The sequence below is a fragment of the Drosophila serrata genome, unplaced genomic scaffold (genome assembly GCF_035046125.1).
Source record: "Drosophila serrata isolate PLE 108 unplaced genomic scaffold, ASM3504612v1 contig_276, whole genome shotgun sequence".
Classification (NCBI taxonomy): domain Eukaryota; kingdom Metazoa; phylum Arthropoda; class Insecta; order Diptera; family Drosophilidae; genus Drosophila; species Drosophila serrata.
Genome location: NW_028257174.1, coordinates 1,916,416 through 1,937,716, shown reverse-complemented (window position 1 = coordinate 1,937,716; position 21,301 = coordinate 1,916,416). Strand labels below are relative to the sequence as shown.

At 40.5% G+C, this 21,301-nt stretch overlaps 1 protein-coding gene across 2 annotated transcripts in view; it reads left to right on the top strand.

Moving 5' to 3' along the window:
* tyn (trynity) overlaps positions 1-21,301 on the top strand; it is an 88,761-nt gene that overhangs the window by 66,075 nt on the left and 1,385 nt on the right. For both annotated transcript variants that reach the window (XM_020948106.2, XM_086835436.1), the window contains exons 3-8: positions 2,062-2,120; positions 18,990-20,154; positions 20,221-20,396; positions 20,467-20,740; positions 20,807-21,101; positions 21,168-21,283. In XM_020948106.2, coding sequence (XP_020803765.2) covers positions 2,062-2,120; positions 18,990-20,154; positions 20,221-20,396; positions 20,467-20,740; positions 20,807-21,101; positions 21,168-21,283 — 2,085 coding nt within the window. The remainder of the gene's footprint in view (positions 1-2,061; positions 2,121-18,989; positions 20,155-20,220; positions 20,397-20,466; positions 20,741-20,806; positions 21,102-21,167; positions 21,284-21,301) is intronic.

The window sequence follows — 21,301 nt, the reverse complement described above, 5'->3', positions numbered from 1 at the left end:
CCTCCTTGGCCCAAAAGAGATGACACTGCCACGAGAGGCAATCTGCATGAGATACGATGTGGCGGCGGTGGTGGTGTATCTCTGGGAATGCGACACGACTTGGTTGGTGTTTGAAATATTTCACTTTTGGCTAGCGCCCAACACACAAACAAAAAAAAACTAAAAGAAAAGCAAAAAAATAGATATATATAAGAATAAATACAGACAATGGGCAGTGAGTGGCCTGTGGCTTTAAGACCGGCCTTCTGCCTGCTTCTTCTCTCGTTGGACACTTGGCTCTGTCTTGGTCTTGGCCTTTTTTCCTCTCCTTGGGATAATACATGATATTAGACACAACACCATAGACCAACTTGGAGGAGGCCTCAAAATGGAAAATTGCCATGCATAACATATTTTTCTTTTCCCTCTCCCTTGATTTTTTTGTTTTTTGTTTTTTGTTTATTATAAAGACTTGCAAAGTGGAGGCATTTTCCTTGGACCACAATTTATGCAGAGCGAACGCAATTCAGTTTCGGTTTTTAGTTTTTCCCTCCAACTCTTGACTCCAAGTGCCTCCTCCTCCTCCTTGGACCTTGGAGTGCTCCTCCTCCTCCTCCTCCTCCTCCTCCTTCGCTTCCGATGATGGAACAATCGAAGAAGCTGTAAAGCTGAATCCCTGGGATTATGGATGAGCTGGGACGTACCGTTACAACTGTTTGGATATTGTTTGTGCCGGGGGAAAATTCGAGAGAAAAAAAAAAGGTGGCTCTGTGGAGGAGATAAAACCACAAAAATTTAGTGTGATCCATGAGGCTGTGATCTCCGTTGTATTTGTGGCTGGATTTGATTAGATCACAAAGATGGATCACAAACATTAAACACAAAGATTGATGGCACAAAAGTTAACTAGTTGTTGTTTGCCAGATTATCAAAATACCGATAGATATTTAATCTGCAGCGAAAAACAAGTGTTGTACATTTAGAAAGATACACTTTTTGAAGGGTAAGGGGTATAATAACCTTTTAAATTTTAATTCTAACATTACGGAAGGAACAGGAAAATCTGAAAATGTTAGTTAGTTTATAGGCATTTCTATATGACAATTTTTGTGGATCAATCAAAGTTTAAAAATCTCATAACTCAGCCAAAAAAGCTTTAATTTTAGGTCAGAAAGCTGTTCTGTGTTAGTTTTTATTAGGTTAATAAATCTGCATACTAAGTTTAAAATGTAAAAAATTTTACATTTTTGTCGTTTTTTTTTTTTATTTAACGATGTAACCCCTTATAAAACTTTGAAAAAATTGGTAAAATTTTATTTTCCGACGGATATGGCTAGAAAGATTCCCCTGTTGATGCTGATCAAGAATATATATGATCTATAGGGTCGGAAATGACTCCTTCAGTAAGTTTCAAGCTTCTGACTGAAATTTGAATACCCTGTAAAGGGTATAAAAATTTAACCTGACGGAGTACGCCCAGAAAATGTTGCTAAACAAAGGTAGCCAGGAACATGTTGCATAGGTTTAAAATAAGTCTGACAGAAGACTATAGCTTTTACTTATATTTCCCCCTTGTTTTCCTGTAGTTTCCTTATTTTCCTTAATTTGTTTCTAATTAATTTTAATCTTTTTTTGCCTAGGTAAATTTTGCATATTTATCTTTATACTGTCACGGTCGCCAGAAGATGTTCGCTTATTTTATTAGTTTTGTGTTTTATTATTACTTGAACCCCTATAAGTTATAGGGTACTGTACATATCAGTTAATGGTTTTTGTGGCCTTAAGAAATACGGGTACCTTACATATTTATATACATATATTTATAAATATAAAGATGATATATGTATATACCTTTTTTTGCTGTCCACAAATACAATTAAATTGTGTTTATGGCAAGAGAAACTACTTTTTATTGACATTTTATGGGCACTTCGTTTGGGCCATTAATCAAAACTAATTTCTATTTATTTTCTATGACCTATTGTTAGCAAAAAAAAATTAAATAAAAATAAGTAAAACATTAGAAAACAAGTCACAAACATGGCCAATTTGCTCATTATTATTTTCTGCTTGCACTTTCAGTCTTTCAACAAGTCGAAGAAGTCGTTGAAGAAATCCCCCGGAAGAAATCGAAAGCAAAGGTGAGCAAAAAACTATTTATTTATATATTTTTTGTTTGGCTTTCAACAAATTTCCATTTCGCCAACAAGTTTTTGCTTTCGTTGAGGCTGCCGATGATGTTGATGATGATGATCTTTCTCTATATTTTGTTTAATTAGTGTTCCGCCTTTTCTCGATTCTTTGTGTTGTTTTTATTTTTTTTTTCATTTTTTCTGTTCTTTTTTGATTGATTTATGTTGGTTCTTCTTTTTTTATTATTGAGGCGTGAGGCGCGTTTGAAACATTAACAAAAAAACCAAGTACCAAGTGTTTGCCTGGGAAAATGCCAAAAAAAAGGGGGGAAAGATGGGCGGACTGGGGGTTGTGTGCCATTAGCAGCAACACGACTTTGGCTTCATCTGCCTCTGCAACCTCCTCCCACCCATCAAAGTTCTCGCTTTCACCGAATTCATTTTATTTTTTTATTTATTGAATTCTGTGCATGTCGGGCACGTTTTCACGAATCTAAAAAAACAAAAACCAAACGGAATGAAATGGAACGAGCCATGCATGTTCTGTGCTATACACAGAGAGAAAAAGGGAAGGAAATTTTAAAGATAGATTTGGGAAATAATGTCAAGAAGCCTTTAAAAAAATAAATAATTAAGAGCAAGTTATAGTGCTCCCTGATATTAACCAACATTTAAAGAAGCTAGTTAGTTTTCTTTCTTGAAAATAATTTTATAAACCATTTCTTTATAAGTTTCTCTGATTAATTCCCTTTAATTTAAATTAATTGTCAGTTTCCCCCTTTTTCTTGCCGTGTGCTTTTGCTGTGTGTTAAAGTCAAAGTCAGGGCAATGTCTGTTGAAGCCACAAAAAGTAACAACAAAAGTGATAAATAAAATGGGCGGCGAAGAGGTGATTGCCATTGTCCATTTGCTGTTGCTTGTAGCTGCCTTTTTTTATTTTTTTTATTTTTTTGCTAGCCATCGATGGGTTTTGTTTTGGTTTTTATTGGCCATATATTCATTGGGCTTTTGGGCTATGACAACCTTAAAAGAAGAGCCACAAATATAGAGACTATACTATGGAATCTCTCGTAGTTATTTTTGAGATTGTGAGAAATACCGAAAGATGCCAGTAGCGAGTAACGAATGACGATTTACGAGTAGGGAGCAACAACTAAGGAATAAAGTGGAGTGAGTATACATTAACGAGAGCTACTAGGAAATAAAGAATAACTAGTAGCAGCCACAGCCTTGAGATTTACAATTCGGGAGTATTAACTAATTCATAACAACTAAACTAGTATGCATTAGCGAGGAGAAAATAATGATAAATGAGTAACGAGACACGAATACCGAATAGGAAGTAAAGTTCAGCGAGTAACCAATAGCAAGTATCTAGTATCTACTAGCAAAGAAACGAGTAACAAATAACGAGTTACGAATAAGAAGTAAGGAAGAGCGAGTAACGAGTAGCAAGTAGCGAGTATCTAGTGCCACAATCTCTCGCCTGCTCCTCCCACTCGGCACTCACACTGCTCCCGGCACTTCCCATTGCCAGAGCCGGAGCCGGAGCCTGAGTGGCATGTGAATGAGGCGGTTCCTCTCCTTCCCCTTCCTCGCACCGAATCCCAGCCAGAAATATTTGGCCCACAGATTGTCTGAGGTCGTGCCAGCAGCAGCGATGTGAGCATAATAAATTCTCTGCTCTTTTTTTTCTCCTCCTCCTTCACCAAGAGAGAAATGAAAATGAAAAGTTCTCAAGCGACAAAAACCTTTTGACAAAGCACGTACTAGAGGAAACAACAACAAACGAAGGAAAACTGACAGGGCAGTGCAGTGTTGCATTGTGCATAATGAGCATTTTGGGTTAGGTCGTTCCAAATTCGAACAAAAAATAAAGACAAGAAGCCGCCTCAGTTGGCAATTAGTTTGGAAAACTTGGAAACCAAACACACAAATAGTTGTGGTGAAAACTTGAGCAGGAAAAGTAACACGTTTAGGAAATGGGTGACAGAATTGGATCAATCGACACTTGATTGAAAAGAAAAGAAAGTTGCAAGAGAGATATATATGTACATATAAAGAAGGTTAGGTTCTTAAATCTTTCTAAAGTTAGCTAAATAGACCAAGAGAACTGCTTTATGTTGACACGCAATAAAGAAAATGTAAAGAAAACCGCAGATTTATGGCATCGACATCGACATCGGCACATTAAACAAGTCCCAGTTACACATCCAGTTTCCCAGTTTCTAAGTAATCAAGCTTGCACAGCATCTATAAGCGATTAATGGCTGGCATAAATACCCGGAATTCCATTCTCATTCTCATTCTCATCATTATGATTAAGAGAACGCGGCAAAAAGAAAAATTAAAGCTGGAAACGAGGAAGCCTGCAAGGCGAGAAGAAACCGCAGAAACTCATTTGCAGAAGGAGTAACCCAGCTACACAGAGGAAAATGTATTATATACTTAACAAATCCTTTAAAAAGTTGGCTCTTAGTAATAGTTTTCAAGGGGTAACTTGTCTGATAAACCATATTACTAGGTATCATAGTTAAAACATGATTTTGTAGTGATTAAAGAAACATTTTCCATGTGTTCTGTGTAGAGAAAAAGGCAACAGAGAGATGCATTTGCCTGGGATTGGGAACTGGTTTGATTTAACTAACTTCCCAAACACCTCAGTTTCACAGCGGATGGACTTTGCATCCAATGGGGGAGAGGGAACAGTGTCCAAGATCGGACCCGGCAAAAATGAATATCCGCCTGACCCACATCCAATTCCAGCATCATGAACGGATTTGCATGGCTGCAGTCCGCCAACTGCAATTCAGATTGGTTTTTTTTTTTAGGAGGAATCTTTTGACATGGCCACCAAAAACCGCCACTGGCGACGTGTCTGTATGTACACTCTTAGTGCAAGTTGGAGTTGGAGTCTCAGAACTTGGCCTACTTCCATGTGACCGCTTTCAGACGCTGTCTCCCACTTCTTGGCCAGCTTCTACTCCACCAACTCCAACTCCATCTCCTTCGACTTCTACTTCTCCTTCTCCTTCTCCTTTGCCAATCGAGTGTGATTTGGCGAGAAGAAGAACGCACTTTCCCAATCGCAATCGGAATCACAATCGCGCATCCACATCCACATCCACTTCGACACCTGAGTCGAGGCCTCTCCTCAGTGGGCCAAGTGGGTTTCGCATTTGGAAAAGTTTCACTTGGGGGCCCAAAAGAAATTTTGCCGCAAATCGTTGTGTCTCGTCCATTGATCGATCCCATGGGACGGACATTAGGAAAAAAGAAAAGAAGGCATAGATCGATCGATGGAATCTCATCCATCCACAAAAGACGACATCCACTCCAGATAATCGACCATCAATTTGGTTTGGCTTTGGCTTTGGAGATTCTTTTTAACCACTAAACTTGTTAAATTTTGGAAATCAAATGTTTACACAGTCAGAGACTTTCACAAAGTATTGGGTGATATATAGCTTATAAAAACTGAAATCAGTAATATATCGATAAATTACTATGATTATTTCGATATGTAACTTGTATACAGAAATTTCTGTAACTTAACTCTTATAAATTAAATAACAAACTCTAAATTGCTTAAGTGTAAATGTGTTTAATCTAAATTCTAGTTTTCCCATGGAAAAGAAAGTTTTAAATTTAAATCTTTGATAACAAATACTTGTAGAAAAGTAGAAAACATGTGAGAGTTTCTTAATTTAAGGTAATCCCTCAACATTATTGCCTTTCTCGTTTCTTGGCAATGAAAGTTGCCCAGAGATGATGAGATGGAATTAAAGAAAGGGTCAATTTGTGCAGATGGAAAGAAGGCGGAACCCAGATGGTTGTCATTAGCACTCATCACACGGCCACATCGGAGATGGCCAAGGCAAATCAAATAAGCCACGCACCAGTAGTGAGTGGGCAGAAATGAGAATGGTTACAGAGAGATCTCTGTAGTTTCTATAGTTTTCCTTTAGTTTCTTTTTTTTTCGGCACATAACAAGCCGCAACTAAATCGACAAAATCGGCTAATGCGACAGACGTGGACGTCCATTGGAGAATAATGCCATGCCATAGACTTGTTGTCCATTGTTGGCATTCCAATGCGTCTTCCTGCAATGTTGAGATGTTCCCCGGTTGCTGATGTTTTGCAGCCAGCAATTGTGGCATCATTAACATGCAACCAAGTGAGAAAGATGGGTTAAGGTTGCACTGTGCGAATGAAATGGGTTAATGTTGCAGTTCTAAACATTTTAGGGGATAACAAGTAATTTCGAGTCAGTCTAGTCTGATTATATAGAGAAGAGAGTTTGATTGTTACTCAATTTTAATCAAGAAAAAGTCGGTTAAGTTGTGTTTTCAAAGAACGATAAGTTATATAAAGTGTAAGGAACTCTTTTTAACTAATTTGAGAGAATGGATATGTAAAACTTTGTTTAAATCGATTAAAAATTTTAAATTAAATTATTTATCTAAGGAATACCGATATGTTTTATGTTCAAGGCAAATAATTTGTCAAATTTGTTCAATAAGATGTATGCAAAATGGGATTATTTCAATGCTGTCTGCTTAAATATAGTAATTTTAGTTTGTATAACTATTCTTTTAGTTGAAAATACTTTTTAGAAGTAGGAATACTTCTTTATAACTATATACCTTTTGTTTGTGATGTATTAAATCAAGATTATAATCAAAATTTATCATAAGTCACTAAAAATGGTTTCATTTCTGTAACTTTAGAGTAGGATATATAATTTTAACCAGGCTTAATTAAAAATGTATTTATTTTTAAACCCTTTTTTCGCCATGTGTATAAAAAAAGACATTGGCATTGGGTAGAGACGTGAATTGAGCAAACAGCATTATCGTACGATCATCGCCGGTGGTTGGAGGGCCTCCTAATGACAGTGCCGGGCAACGCCTCCTCCTCCTAAACCGCCCCTAATCCTCTCTAGCTATCTATCCATCTAGCTCCCCCCTCTTAACCCTATACCCTCTCCTTGGTTCTACCAATACCAAAATCCCTGCTCTCTAAGTACGTGCGTGGCTTTGCAGATCTCTGTGTGGGTTGAGGCAGTGGCGGTGGAAGGTTGTGATGGAATCTGGCATCTGGCCCGGGCGACCTTTTGGCCATCTGCCAGTTTGGGCAGTTTTGAGCCAAAACATTCAAATTGTGGCCCGATCTAATGGCAACATCTAACGCTTCAGCTTCAGCTTCGACTTCAGCTTCAGCTTAGCTCGCAGCCCGGTTAACCAGGTCAACTAACGGGGCACCGTTCGTCGTCCGCAAAGCTGTTAAAGCCAACTCAAACAAATACCTCCGTTTTAGCCCGCATCTTCTCGTCTCTCGTTTGTTGGCTTATTTATCTTCTAGCCGCCGCCGTTTCCTCTACGTACGCACAAATTTGCATTCGACTTTCTTTCAATTTCAATTTGTTTGAGCTTTTCATTGGAGCAGGCTAGGCTAGGCCGATGGAATCTAATTGGTTCAATAATGGGCCATAATTGTTGGAAAAATGTTGGTAATTTGGCCACTAATCGGCGGTGAACAGTTACCCCCGGTTGGGAATGTTTGATCGGAACGGAACTTTATCTGTCTTTCTCTATAGTCTCAATAAATCTGCCTTTTTAACACGAATTTCTGAACAACTTCAAATCAAGTTTGTTGCCTAAGTCTTTTGTTTTTTTCAAGGTTTTTCTTTGCAAAGATTATATCTAACTTTAGAAATTAAGAAACCTTTTAAAACAAAAGCTCTTTTAAATGAAACCCCTTCTTTAAATAGAAACTGCCTTTTAGTTTTCATCTCAAGATTTCCTACCGGAAAACTCATTTCAAACTAGGTAACAGGCAGATATCTTGGCGGCAAACACTTGCCACATGTTGCATGCATCGCATTAGAGTCACTTGATCAGGTGGAACGTCACGTACAACTTCCTTCGTCCCTACCCCTTTCAGGGGTCTTTAATTAAATGTTGTTCTTAAAATTGCACAAACTACAAAATGAGCCACAATGGGCCACTTAGTCAGCAGAAGCAAGAAAGATCCAAAGGAGCAGGAGGATCTAGAGGAGCAGGAATACCATGAGGATCTAGAGAAACCAGAGGGAAGGTGGTGCCAAGTTGGTTTACATTTGCTTATCGGTCTTCGAAGTTGTCGGTTTCTCGACTTTCTGGGGCTTTGGACCATTGCACATGTTGCAGCAAATTGGTCATCTTCATCTGGCTGCCCCAGCAACCATTTGCCATTCCAGTCCACACGAGGAGGAGAGGACAACACTATGTTGCCCTGGCGCATTCAATTATTTCCATGTCCTGATTGTCTTGTCGTGCGACGGCGCGAGTTTTGCATTTAAAAATAGGCTCCAACTCCAACTCCAAGTCCGAGTCCGAGGCCTTCCTCTCCTCCAGCCTTGTTTACCTCTTTAAATTGCAAATATTTTTAATGAGGGCTTCTCCCCGATTCGCTTGCAATGTCTAGCGCCAGGGTCCACACCCAAATGGGTTATCCCATATGCAGATGATGCTGCTCCTGCTCCTGCTGCTGACCAAGTGTCGGGCCTGTTGTAATGAGCCTTGTTCGAGCCAAGATAGATGGCTAAAAATACATGCCACAGATAGCCCCTTTGGACTGAACAGAGATGTCAACCACAAAGTAATGCCGATGCCTGGTCCAATCTCGATTATGATGCCGCCTGACAGTTGCCTATCTTCTTTGCGTGATGATCGATCGCTATTGGAGCAGCTGGAGGCGATACAGTGTGTGGGAATGTCACTGCCAAGAGATGTTTATTCTGGTTATTATAATAACTACTTAAACTATTTGTATTCTGAGCAAAAGTTGAGGTGTTTTTGAATCACTTTCAGTCAGCTTTTACCTGGCAATGAACTTGCAATTGTGAAAACTACACTCAAAACGATGACAATGCTTGGCGGCATTCCACATTTTAGGGCAAAGGTAGAAGAAAAAACCTAACCAAGACCAAAAGCAATTGCAATTGCAATTAATTACTGAAACTTTAAAGCCTGCACTTGCTGCTGCTGCTGTTGCTGCTGTTGCTGATGCTGTTGCTGTTGCTGTTGCTGTTGCTGCTGTTGCTGCTATTGCTGCTGTTGCTGTTGCTGCTATTGCTGTTGCTGCTGCTGCTGTTGGTGTTGCTGTTGATGTTGCTGTTGCTGTTGCTGCTGTTGCTGTTGCTGTTGCTGCTCGTACTGCTGCTGCTGCTGCTGCTGCGATCTTAGTTCATTTGCTGTCTCTCCCCCAAAGTTCCCCTTTGTCATCATCATTTCTCCGTCGTGGCAAACTGATGTTGCTGCTCATAATTGCCATAAATCATGCAACGTTCTTGCTTGCCGCCACTTGAAACTTGATGTTGATGTTGAACTTGAAGATGAAGATGAGACGGTGGGGGAGAGGGACATGGAGTTAAAGATGGCAAAGACGCTGTGGTGTAGCCTCGAAGAGAGTTTCCCCCAAACCCCAAACTCCAAACACATTCCGCGGCCTCAAATGCACCTCTAATGACTCCTGTTCTTTGTTGCAGCCCCAATCCTCTGCTCATCCTCTTGCCACTCCGGTCCAAGCCTTCTCGATCTTGGGTCTCATCCTCATCCACAGTCTCAACCTCTCGCCCATCGCTTTGGCTTTGGCTTTGGCTTTGGCTAATGGCTTTTGTTGGCCAACTTCCGCGAACGAGAAGAGCCGCAGCCATCCCATCCTTATTCCAAGAACGAAAACTCCACTGAGTCTCCCCTTTCTCTCTCTCTCTTAAGCACTGATCAAAAAATAGGGATAACCCTTGTTAAGGCTTCATTTTAAAGCTCTAAACAGGTTCATATGAAATATTTCAAAAGAGATTTCAATATTCTAAGTAAATCAAAATATTGATCGAATTTCAATTCTATAAATCGATTGTTAGGTAACACAACGGAAAAACAGTAGGATTTATCGATGTTTCATCGATAACTTGCTTTGAACAATCTTTTCAACTTTTTGTCATTAAAAAGAAACCCTATACCTTAACAGAACAGTATAAATTTCTCGCAGTGTATGTTGGCCAATGAGCGATTGATGAGACAACTGCCAAAAAGAGTGGACCAGGGGCCAGGCCATGGATGCACATCCTCCTGCTCCTGCTCCTTCTCCCTTCTGCTCGATACGCATCTGGAGCGAAGAAAAAAAAGTAAAATATCATAAAAAAATAAAATAAAAAATAAAGTAAAGTAAAGAGAAAGAAGAACATTCGACGCATTTATGCCGTGGCAAAGAATTTATGAAATGTTTGGGTTTCTTTTTCGTTTTCCGTTGAATGTTGCACGTTCCAGCGCCTGGCCAGGAGGCAGAGAACCACACCCTGGAACCCCTGACACGCCCCTGACCCCACAGTGTCCCCTTTTATTCCCCCATTTGTCCCCTTTCTTTCCCTTTTTTCCTCATTTTTTTCTCTTGCTTGGCCGTGTTGCATATCTTGTTGCCAGCATCGTCGATGGGGCAGCACTTTCAAATAACTCGCCACATGTTGCAACACTTTAACAAAAAAGAGTTTCAAGAAAAAATACCTTTGTTTGGGAAAACCTATAGAAAATTGTATAAAAATATATAGTTTCTTAGCTTGACATAGTAAATGGAATATATTTTTTAAATTCTATATTAAAGTATATAATTTTTTGTAGTATTTTTTATCCTCTACTTCCATTTTTCTATCTGTATCTGTGTGTGCTCGCTGCAACAACCTTGGGGCAGCCCAGCAGAGAGGATATCGTTTCTGCCAACTTGTTATGCAATAAATTTCCGGTTCTAACCAAAAACAACAGAAATAAAATGAAAGAAAAAAAAGTTGGCTGCAAACAGCTGCAACCATTTTTCACATGCCCAAGAAGAACATTGTTCGCGAAAAGCATCCAAATGCACAAAAGAACTATGCCTCCATACAGATTTTCTTAAAAGTTTTCCTCCATATTTATTAGTAGTAAATTTTTTTGGGGTTTGGGAGCGGCACCTTTCTCCTGAGATCCTGACTGAATGGGTTTTTTGGAATTATTTGAGGGTAATTTTCAAGCTTAATCATTGCTTATATCATATTTAATATGTACGTTTTAATTATCTATGGCTTACTTAACTTTTAGGGCTTGAATAAAATAAAAACATTAACATATTTGATAAAAACTTTTTGTTTGCATCTAAAAATATCGAAAAATTGCTTTTTTTTGTTAGTAATTTAACCTTGAAATGCATAAGTTTATATAGCCTTGCAGTTTACAATTAAAATTTTGATATGAAATCGAAAATCTATCATAGCTAAGCTTAAAATATTCGCATTCATTAAATCGATATTTATGAATATTTGTATATGACAATTTGTTCTAAAAATCAAAGTTTTGAACTATCATAACTCAACCAAAAAAGCATTAATTTCAATTCGGAAAGTTGTCCTATGTTAGTTTTTATTAGGTTAATAAATCTGCATACTCAGTTTAAAATGTTAATTTTTTTTAAATTTTGTTGATTTTTTTTAAATTTAATGATGTAACCCCTTAAAAAATTTTGAAAAAATTCATCAAATTTTTTTTCTGTTGAAAATGTCTAGCAAGATTCCCCTTTTGATGCTGATCAAGAATATATATGGTTTATAGGGTCGGAAATGGCGCCTTCACGAGGATTTAAGCTTCTAACTGGAATACGTTTCAAAGAGTATAAAAATGATATACTTTTTATATATTTTTGCCCAATTTTTCCATAAATTATTTGGCAGTAAACGCTTGATCTTTGCATCAAATTTGTAGCCCAGATTCCTGCTGCTACTTTATCTATTTTTATTTGGTTTTATTTCATTTTATTTATGTTTTTTATGACCAAGTGGGTGTCAACTTGGTTAGATTCGGTAACGGTTCCTAATGGCACATGTGCGGGCCTAATCGATGGCGCCTTGTGGCCGAGCCACGGCAGCAGCTGCCTGCCATCAGTTCTGGATTGTATCTTTGTGGATGGGATGCATGCCTGCTCCAAATTGGAAGAGAGGAGGAGGATCAGGAGGAGGTGGTGGAGCAGGAGGAGCAGAGACCAGTGCCAGTGCCCCCTTTGATCTGTTCGTTCCATTTAATTTTGCCACTCAAATGCCTCCTTCTCTCTGGTCTCTGTCTCTAGTGCTCTTTTTATATATATTTTTTTTGTATCTCTTTTCTTTTTTTAATTATAACTTTTAATATTTTTCGTTTAAACGTACACTCACTCTGACCACCTGAGAATGGGAATGAGAACGAGAACGACAGCCTGAGAAAAGTGGAAAAGTGGGAAAATGGCAGATGGAAAAGCCTGGCCTAGGCCATGGCCATGGCCACGGCCTCTTGGACTCGCTTCCATTGTTCGATAGCAATTACTGTTTGCTGCTTTCGCACTTCTATTACACAAACTCTATATACTATATATTACTATATATACTATATATGTATATATATGTATATATATAGGAAAAATAGCGAAAATGCTGAAGAGTAGATAAAAGGGGAGTGTTTCTGGCTAGAAGCACGCATGGCAGGTGCTTCAACTTTGCTCGGCTGCATCTTTAAGCCAAGCGATGATTGAAAATTACATAATTGCGAAAGGCAGCACGAGGTGCCAGGGAAATAGGAAAAATAGTAGAGAAAAAAGTAGGAGAAAAATGGGGGGAAATAGGGGGACAGGTGGCAAGAGGCAGGAGAAGATGAAGGGGCCTTGCCACCAGCTAAGTGATTGAGTGTGTTCTTCTCATCGCCGTGTGTGTGTGTTGTGACAACAACAAGACTTGCAACAAATGGCATTAAATGAAAAGGTTTCTCCTTTTTTTCCCTAGACCCCCTTTTTTTTCGTTGTTCCTTTCCCTTTGCCTCTCTGGCCATTTCCTTTTGCCAATTGATCGAGTGTACAGGCCAAACACCAAGTACCAAAATGGGACAGACACATCCGTTTCTACATTTTGCAACAAATAAAATGCAGAAAAATTAAGATATTTATGGTCTCACTCTATAGGATCATAATATTAACAAAATAGATAGATGGTTTATTACAAAATATTAGGTATATTGAACATGAAATTATTATTATGAAACAATTATTATGAACAATTACTATTTAAAACAAAAGTCTATATAGGAATGAATATAATATGAATATAAAATGTCCAATAATTTGATATTCGAATTGTGGAAAACAGATAATATTGGTATCATATTTTATTGATTTATTTAATGAAAAATTCAATATTTAGATACATAATTAAAAGTTAAATTAATATGAAAAAAATAATAGAATAAATGGGGTAAGCAGAAAAATTATATATCTACCTGTATTTATTTATTCATTTCTTTAAATCAAAAGTCACAATATTTATAAATCCATATATTAACGTTGGGAAAATGTGTAATAATTTGATGTTATAAATGGGGAAAACAGAAAATACATATTTTTGAGCAAATAAATTTGAAAATTAGATCCACTTAAATTATATAAATTTTTTTTGATATTGCTGGATATTTTTCTATATTAAAAATATGCAATATATTTTTAATACAAAATGAATACACTTTCTATCGATATACACGACTAGATTTAATTTTTCTAGTAAATCATAGCTTTGAATATTAGTTTACCGTTTTATATTGTATTCCCTTTAAGTTCCTTGAGTTATAGTATAGATTTTTCAAGAAGAACTCTTAAAATCCACTCTAAAACTCAACTATAGACAGTGACAGGGACTCTCTTCCTGTGACTCTGACTGCGATTCTGACTGTGACTTTGACTGCGATTCTGACTGCGATTCTGTGACTCTAGACTGTGACAGTGACTGAAGCTGAAGCCGAGGATCGTGAGCACTCGAGAGGCTCCTCGTGTCCATGTCCGTGTCCACTTCTGCTCCATCTCCTTTAGCTTCTTCGATCTTGTATGATATGGAAAAATGTCTTGATTGACAGGCAAATCGCATTGCATTTGGCATGACCAATTATTTGGCATTTACTGTTTCCTGCTCATCTCTGGCTAATTGGTTATGCCGGCGACTGTGAATGTTGCCAAAGAAATGGAAACTTGAGCCATCTTTTGTGTCTAATTATTGACTCTAAAAAGCGACTTTCACTGGTCCGGTGACTGTGTGTTCGTTCTCCTCTTCTCTCTCTTCTCTATTATTAGAAAATCACCGCCCATCTTTGTGACCTTTCCCCCATTCCATTACCGTTTTCCTGACTGTTTTCCTGCCCGTTTTCCCCTTCACTCTCTAATGATCTCAGTGTGATCATCTCAGGGTCTCTCTTCTGTGTTTTGTATCTCTGTATCTTTCTACGTTGTTCTACCTTTAGATACTTTTTTTTCGTGGTATCTGCTTATGATGCAATTCTCTCTTTCTCTCTGTATCTTCTGTAATTAGAGGTCTTAAAACGAGAATGGGTATGGACAGTGAGGAGAGTTGGGAGCGTGCCTAATGATAACCTTTTCGCAGGGCCTTGGAATACACCAAAAGAAAATACTATCTACCTTTCACTGTTCAAGCCTCTCCTAAGAAGCTTCTAAGGCCAAAAGTTCTCAATGCTTTCTGTTTTCTTTTTGACCGTGTACATATTTTCCCCTTCCGTCCTTTTTTTGGTTCACAGTAACTGCAAATTTTCTTGATTACCGGTTAGCCTTTACTTAAATCCAAGTACGCGCCACTGGCCACCAGAATTGGCCACAACAACAACAGGAGAAAAATGAAAAAGAAAAAGTATAAAGAGAAAAACAGAAGGAAAAATATATGTATAGAGAAGCAAAGAAACAGATACCCAAAGAAGGGGCGTCATGGGGCGTGGGGCGTGGCAGCCCTGACCATTGACCATTTGTGTTGGCCAGCTGATGATGAGGAGCTTGGAACTTTTGCAAAAGTCCATCGATCTACGATTCTGGGCCATATAATTATACGCAGCAGACACAGTTTGTGACCTTCATGAACCCCTTTTCTGCCATACTGCCATCCTGCCTTTAGCTCGTTTCTATAATTGCAGTAGGCAAATCCTTTCGAGAAATCCCAGAAATCACACACACAACACACTCAAATTAGAAATGGTCAAGGACGCGGGCAAGGCAAAGAGGCCAAAAATAAACCTAAAGACAACCCAAGACATGACTATAAATAACGAGATTCGTGAGCTGGCAATTTCCATTCCATTGGTGAGGAGTTCCAACGAGAATGACGTCAACAGAAGGAGATGTCCGTGGCCCTTTATCTGGGCAACCAGATCTGATGCCCTTGTAATTGGGCCTTCTGTTAGTAAGGAGATCGAAGGGCTTGGACTGGGCTGGGCTCCTCATCATCATCATCATCCTCGTCTTTGGCTCGTTTTCAAATGCATTTTATTTTGATCGATCGATTGATCCTATGAGCCAGTCACGAGGAAAGGAAAGCGATAGCTATCCCCATCATCCGAGCTCCTAATTATTTCGATTTTAAGTTATTAAATCAAGTGATTAAGTTCACTTATAATATTAAGCCCAATCAATAAGAAGCCACTAAGCTTGGCCTTCGTTTGTGGCTGAATCTTCGACATTAATTCCCCATAAGTTGGAAGAACCTAGCTCCTTACCTGCCTTACCTGTCTTCCTTTTTATTTTTTTGTGGCACATGCAAAACGAGAGCAATCGCAGAAGATGCAACACGAGTTGCTAGTGCAGACCCAGAGCCAGCGACAATTTCTAGCTTTCGGCTCCCGTTGAGCTTGCTGCATGTTGCTGCTGCTGCTGTTGCTGCTGTTGCTGTTGCTGTTGCTGCTCCTCCTTCTCCTCTTGGTGCTGCTCCTCCTGCTCCTCATCCTACTGCTCCACCTCTTGTTGCAGTTGCTCTTGTCGCTGTCGCCGTTGTTGCTGTCGTGCTCTTCGAGGGGGATCGTCGCAGCAGTTGCAACAGCAACATCAGCGGGCATTCCGCTGTCTTTGCCACCTATTTCATACAGCATACAGAACATTTGTTGTCGCTGTTTCTGTTGCTGTTGTCGCTGTCGATGTTGCTGCCGATGTTGCTGCTGATGTTGCTGCTGATGTTGCCCTGCAATCGGACACGCGGCCAACTGGCAACATTTGGCACTGGCCCGCAGAGAATTCGATGCTCTGGCTATCGTTTGCCATTTACCCCTTCCAATGGTCCCTGGTGCACAGAAAAAAATATTTGTATACCTTTGCTAGGGTATTATTTCAGTCAGAAGGTTGTTATGCAGTGAAGGAGTCACTTCCGACCCTATAAATCATATATATTCTTGATCAGCATCAATAGGGGAATCTTTTTAGCTATGTTGGGAAGAAAAAAAAATTTGTTTAATTTTTTCAAACATTTTTAAGGGGTTACATCGTAAAAATTAATAAATAAAAATGATAAAAAATTGAATTTTTTCAAATTTTATACTGAGTATGCAGTTTTATTTACCTATAAAAAACTAGCACAAAACAGCTTTCCGAATTAAAATTAATGCTTTTTTGACTGAGTTATGAGTTTTTTAAATTAAGATTTTTAGAAAAAAGTGTCATATAAACATATAGCTAATATTGATTAAAAAATGGTATTATAATTTTAACCAAAAGCTTAAAACTAAGTGAAGGAATCATTTCCGACCCTATAAATCATATATATTCTTAATCAGCATCAACATGAGAATCGATCTAGCCACCTCCGGTAGAAAAAATTTTTTTATTAATTTTTTCAATATTTTATAAGGGGTTACATTTTTAAATTTTTGTATAAATGTATAAAAATTTAAAATTTTTTACGTTTTAAACTGAGTATGCAGATTTATAAACCTAGATAAAAATAGCATATAACCGCTTTCCGAATTAAAATTAATGCCTTTTTAGCTGAGTTATTAAGATTTTAAAGTTTCATTTGTTGAAAAAATTTGCATATAAAAATAATGATATATATGTTATCTAAAAACTTGGACTTCCCGAAGTTTGATTTCTTTCTTGTTTAAATTGAAATACTGATTGCAGATTCTCGATGTTATTCTACCGATTAAATATAGGAACATATGTAGTACAAACTCCAATACATATTAACAAACAAAAGATATTATATATGTGCATTATTTTAAAATCTTTTGTTTCTTAGGGTTTTGTTTCTGTTTCTAGATTATATAGTTAACTTATATCCTTGATTATTGATCACATTTTTGTCGCTGTGCCTGGAACCATTGTTGGCTTTCATTTGGCCATTTGCAGCTCGTGTTGGGCTGGCCAACGAGCGGTTTAATATCGCCAGTAATGGCCACGTTCTGCGCTCTATAATCACTTGAATGCATGAAATAATTGCAATGGCAGAGGAGGAGGAGGAGAAGCCAAAGAGTCCAACTACGAGTTCGAGTCCAAGTTGGAGTTGGAGTTGGAGTTAGACTCAAAGTCGTAATCGTAGTCCGTTCTGGACAATTTTCGCAAAACAAATTGAATTGAATATGTAAATATAATTGCTTCGGGGGGAAGAGGCTAGAACGAGTTGGTGGACTCCACTGCCCTTCTGGTGGAAGGATGAGGTGGGGGCGTTTAAAAACCCATAAATTGCAACTTAAATGCAAGCACAAACTCCCTCCAAAATGGGAGTGAGTAGCAGCTGGCCAAGATTCATATATGGCAGCATTAGCTTCCGCAAGACTTCTGACCATTTGTAGAAATGAATGCAAATGCATGCAGTTAAATAATCCATGACTTTGGACTGTGACTCGGGATGGATGAATGAATCAAAAAGGGATTCAGCTCACTGCCAAATCTTTTGTCTGGGAATAATTAAACGAATTGCTTTCATGAGGTGGAAAACTGAGCCTGGGAAACTTGATTCAAGTGCCTAATGACCTTCATTGAAACCTTAAAGAGCTTGAAATGATGTATAATCATATATACATAATATCTCCGACTGAATTTCAAAACTCTCTATTAAAGACTCAAGACTTTTTGCTTTGCCCATCACTTTTCCCTTCAAAGAACAACTCCTTCTACTTCCAAGCGAAACCATTTCGCTTTTCTGTCCGTCGTGAGGTGAAGGACCACCCACACTCACTGGCACTGGACTCCTTGGGCACCTTGCAGGTCAGCTTCACTGAACCATCATGTGCACCACCATCAAGCAGGGTCAATTGGCTAGGATTACCTGTTTTGGGTGGATGGAGGCCGCAGAAAGCAATTTGCAGGCAGCCTCCAAGAACCACAAGAATGCCGAAAAGCTGTTGAGCGAAATTGGAATTGGAATTGCCATTTGGTTGGGGAAATAGGAATGGGTATAGGAGTAGGAATGGGAATGGGATTGGAAATAGTAATGGACAGTGAGAGAGAGTGGGCAGACGTTAGAAACTCAAACCGCAGATCGTCAATAAAACCGCAAAGGCATCGGCCCCCTTTTCCACCATTTCGGTCAGCTCATTAAAGTCTCTTGGTAACTCAAAGAGTTTGATGTGGGATGTGGGAAGATGTCTGCCACTTGGCCAACGAACCTGGCTAGTCCAGAGGAGCAGGAGGAGCAGTAAGAGGAGGATGGGAATGGCCGTACGAAGAATGAGGAGAAGCTAGCTGCTTTTATTGGTTCGGTGGTTTGGCGCTTAGTTAAGCGTGTAATGGGCGGAAGTAGCCACTGCAGTGAGTCCACAGAGACAGAGAGCTCCACTGCGCCACCGCCTTCGTCTGCTTCCTTTCCTTTCCTGGCCTTCTTGGAGGCTGTCAGCAGTGGTCGCGGTCAGAGAAGTGGAACGAATGGGGCGGCGCATGGGAGTTGGGGTAGAGAAGTAGCGAAAGGAAGTAGCACTCATCGGTTTGACTTCTTGGGAACTGGCAAATGCCTACATGAAAGATGACTCTAGATTCTATGGTTATCCAAATAGAAATACTCTCTAACCTTTGACTCATTTCCCTCCTCCTTGCAGATGCAGTCAGCCGAGAGCAGCAGCAGCAGCAGCAGTAGAAACCGCAACCGATCGTCGTACCACACACTCCGCATGGGTTCCCTGCTCATTGCCTCGCTGGCCATTCTCCTGGTGATGCTACCCGGACAGGTGGCCGGCCGGATGGCCTTTGAGAAGCTGACAGACTTTGATTTTCCCGGCAACACGTACTACAGCGTAAAGAACCTGTCGCTATACGAATGCCAGGGTTGGTGCCGCGAGGAGCCCGATTGCCAGGCGGCTGCCTTTAGCTTCGTGGTGAATCCCCTTTCACCCTCGCAGGAGACACACTGCCAGCTGCAGAATGACTCATCGGCGGCCAATCCATCGGCGGCACCACAGCGTAGCGCCAACATGTACTACATGGTGAAGCTGCAGCTGCGCAGCGAGAACGTTTGCCTGCGTCCCTGGAGCTTCGAGCGGGTGCCCAACAAGGTGATCCGTGGCCTGGACAATGCCCTCATCTATACCAGCACCAAGGAGGCCTGCCTGTCCGCCTGCCTCAACGAGAAGCGCTTCGTGTGCCGGTCCGTGGAGTATGACTACAACAACATGAAGTGTGTGCTCAGCGATTCGGATAGACGCAGCTCCGGTCAGTTTGTCCAGCTGGTGGATGCCCAGGGCACCGATTACTTTGAGAATCTCTGCCTGAAACCGGCCCAGGCCTGCAAGAATACCCGATCATTCGGCAATGCCCAGCGCATGGGTGTCTCCGAGGAGAAGGTGGCCCAATATGTGGGTCTGCACTACTACACCGACAAGGAGCTGCAGGTGACCTCCGAGTCTGCTTGCCGCCTGGCCTGCGAGATTGAGAACGAGTTCCTGTGCCGCTCCTTCCTGTATCTGGGCCAGCCCCAGGGTGCCCAGTACAACTGCCGGCTGTACCATCTCGATCACAAGACCCTGCCCGATGGTCCGTCCACCTATTTGAACCATGAACGCCCGCTGATCGATCACGGTGAGCCCATTGGTCAGTACTTTGAGAATCAGTGCGAGAAGGCAGCGGGAGCAGGACCTGGCTCTCCTCCGGGCACCCTGGATAAGATTGATACGCTGCCCGTGAGTCTGGACACCATTGAGGATCCCAATCTGACCAATCTGACGCGCAACGATGTCAACTGTGACAAGACGGGCACCTGCTATGATGGTAAGTCTATCTTGGCTTGGTTTTGAGAGGAGTTTCTCTAATAGTCTCTGTCCTTGTTCTCCCTAGTCTCTGTCCACTGCAAGGACACCAGGATTGCCGTGCAAGTGCGCACCAACAAGCCCTTCAATGGACGTATCTATGCTTTGGGTCGCTCCGAGACCTGTAACATTGATGTCATCAACTCGGATGCCTTCCGTCTGGATCTGACCATGGCTGGACAGGATTGTAACACGCAGAGTGTGGTAAGTACTCCTATGAGAAGATTAATCCTAGTTCCTTTTGCTAATTACTACATTTCCTTTACCAATTCAGACTGGCGTCTATTCCAACACCGTGGTCCTGCAGCATCACAGTGTGGTGATGACCAAGGCCGACAAGATCTACAAGGTCAAGTGCACATATGACATGAGCTCCAAGAACATCACATTCGGCATGATGCCCATCCGTGATCCCGAGATGATTCACATCAACTCATCGCCGGAGGCTCCACCACCAAGGATCCGCATTCTGGATACGCGCCAGCGGGAAGTGGAGACTGTGCGCATTGGAGATCGTCTCAACTTCCGCATCGAGATACCCGAAGACAGTGAGTATCGGAATATATTTACCTATTTTCCTTTGGAAATATTCTAATAACACTTCTTTCGTTTAGCTCCCTATGGAATCTTTGCTCGCTCCTGTGTGGCCATGGCCAAGGATGCCCGTACCAGCTTCAAGATCATCGACGACGATGGGTGCCCCACCGATCCCACCATCTTCCCTGGCTTCACCGCCGATGGCAATGCCCTGCAGTCCACATATGAGGCCTTTAGGTTCACGGAGAGCTATGGTGTCATCTTCCAGTGCAATGTCAAGTACTGCCTGGGTCCCTGTGAGCCGGCTGTGTGCGAATGGAATATGGAGTCCTTTGAATCATTGGGCAGGAGGCGTCGTCGTTCCATTGAGAGGTGAGATATAGCCTTAAGAAGCAGAAGGATATATAAAATATAATCTTTAATTCCTTCTTCCTGCAGCAACGAGACCAAGAGCGAGGATGATATGAACATCTCTCAGGAGATTCTGGTCCTGGACTTTGGCGATGAGAAGCGTGAGTTCTTCAAGGCGGATCCCAGCACGGACTTTGCCAAGGGTGAGTTGTCTTTTGCGT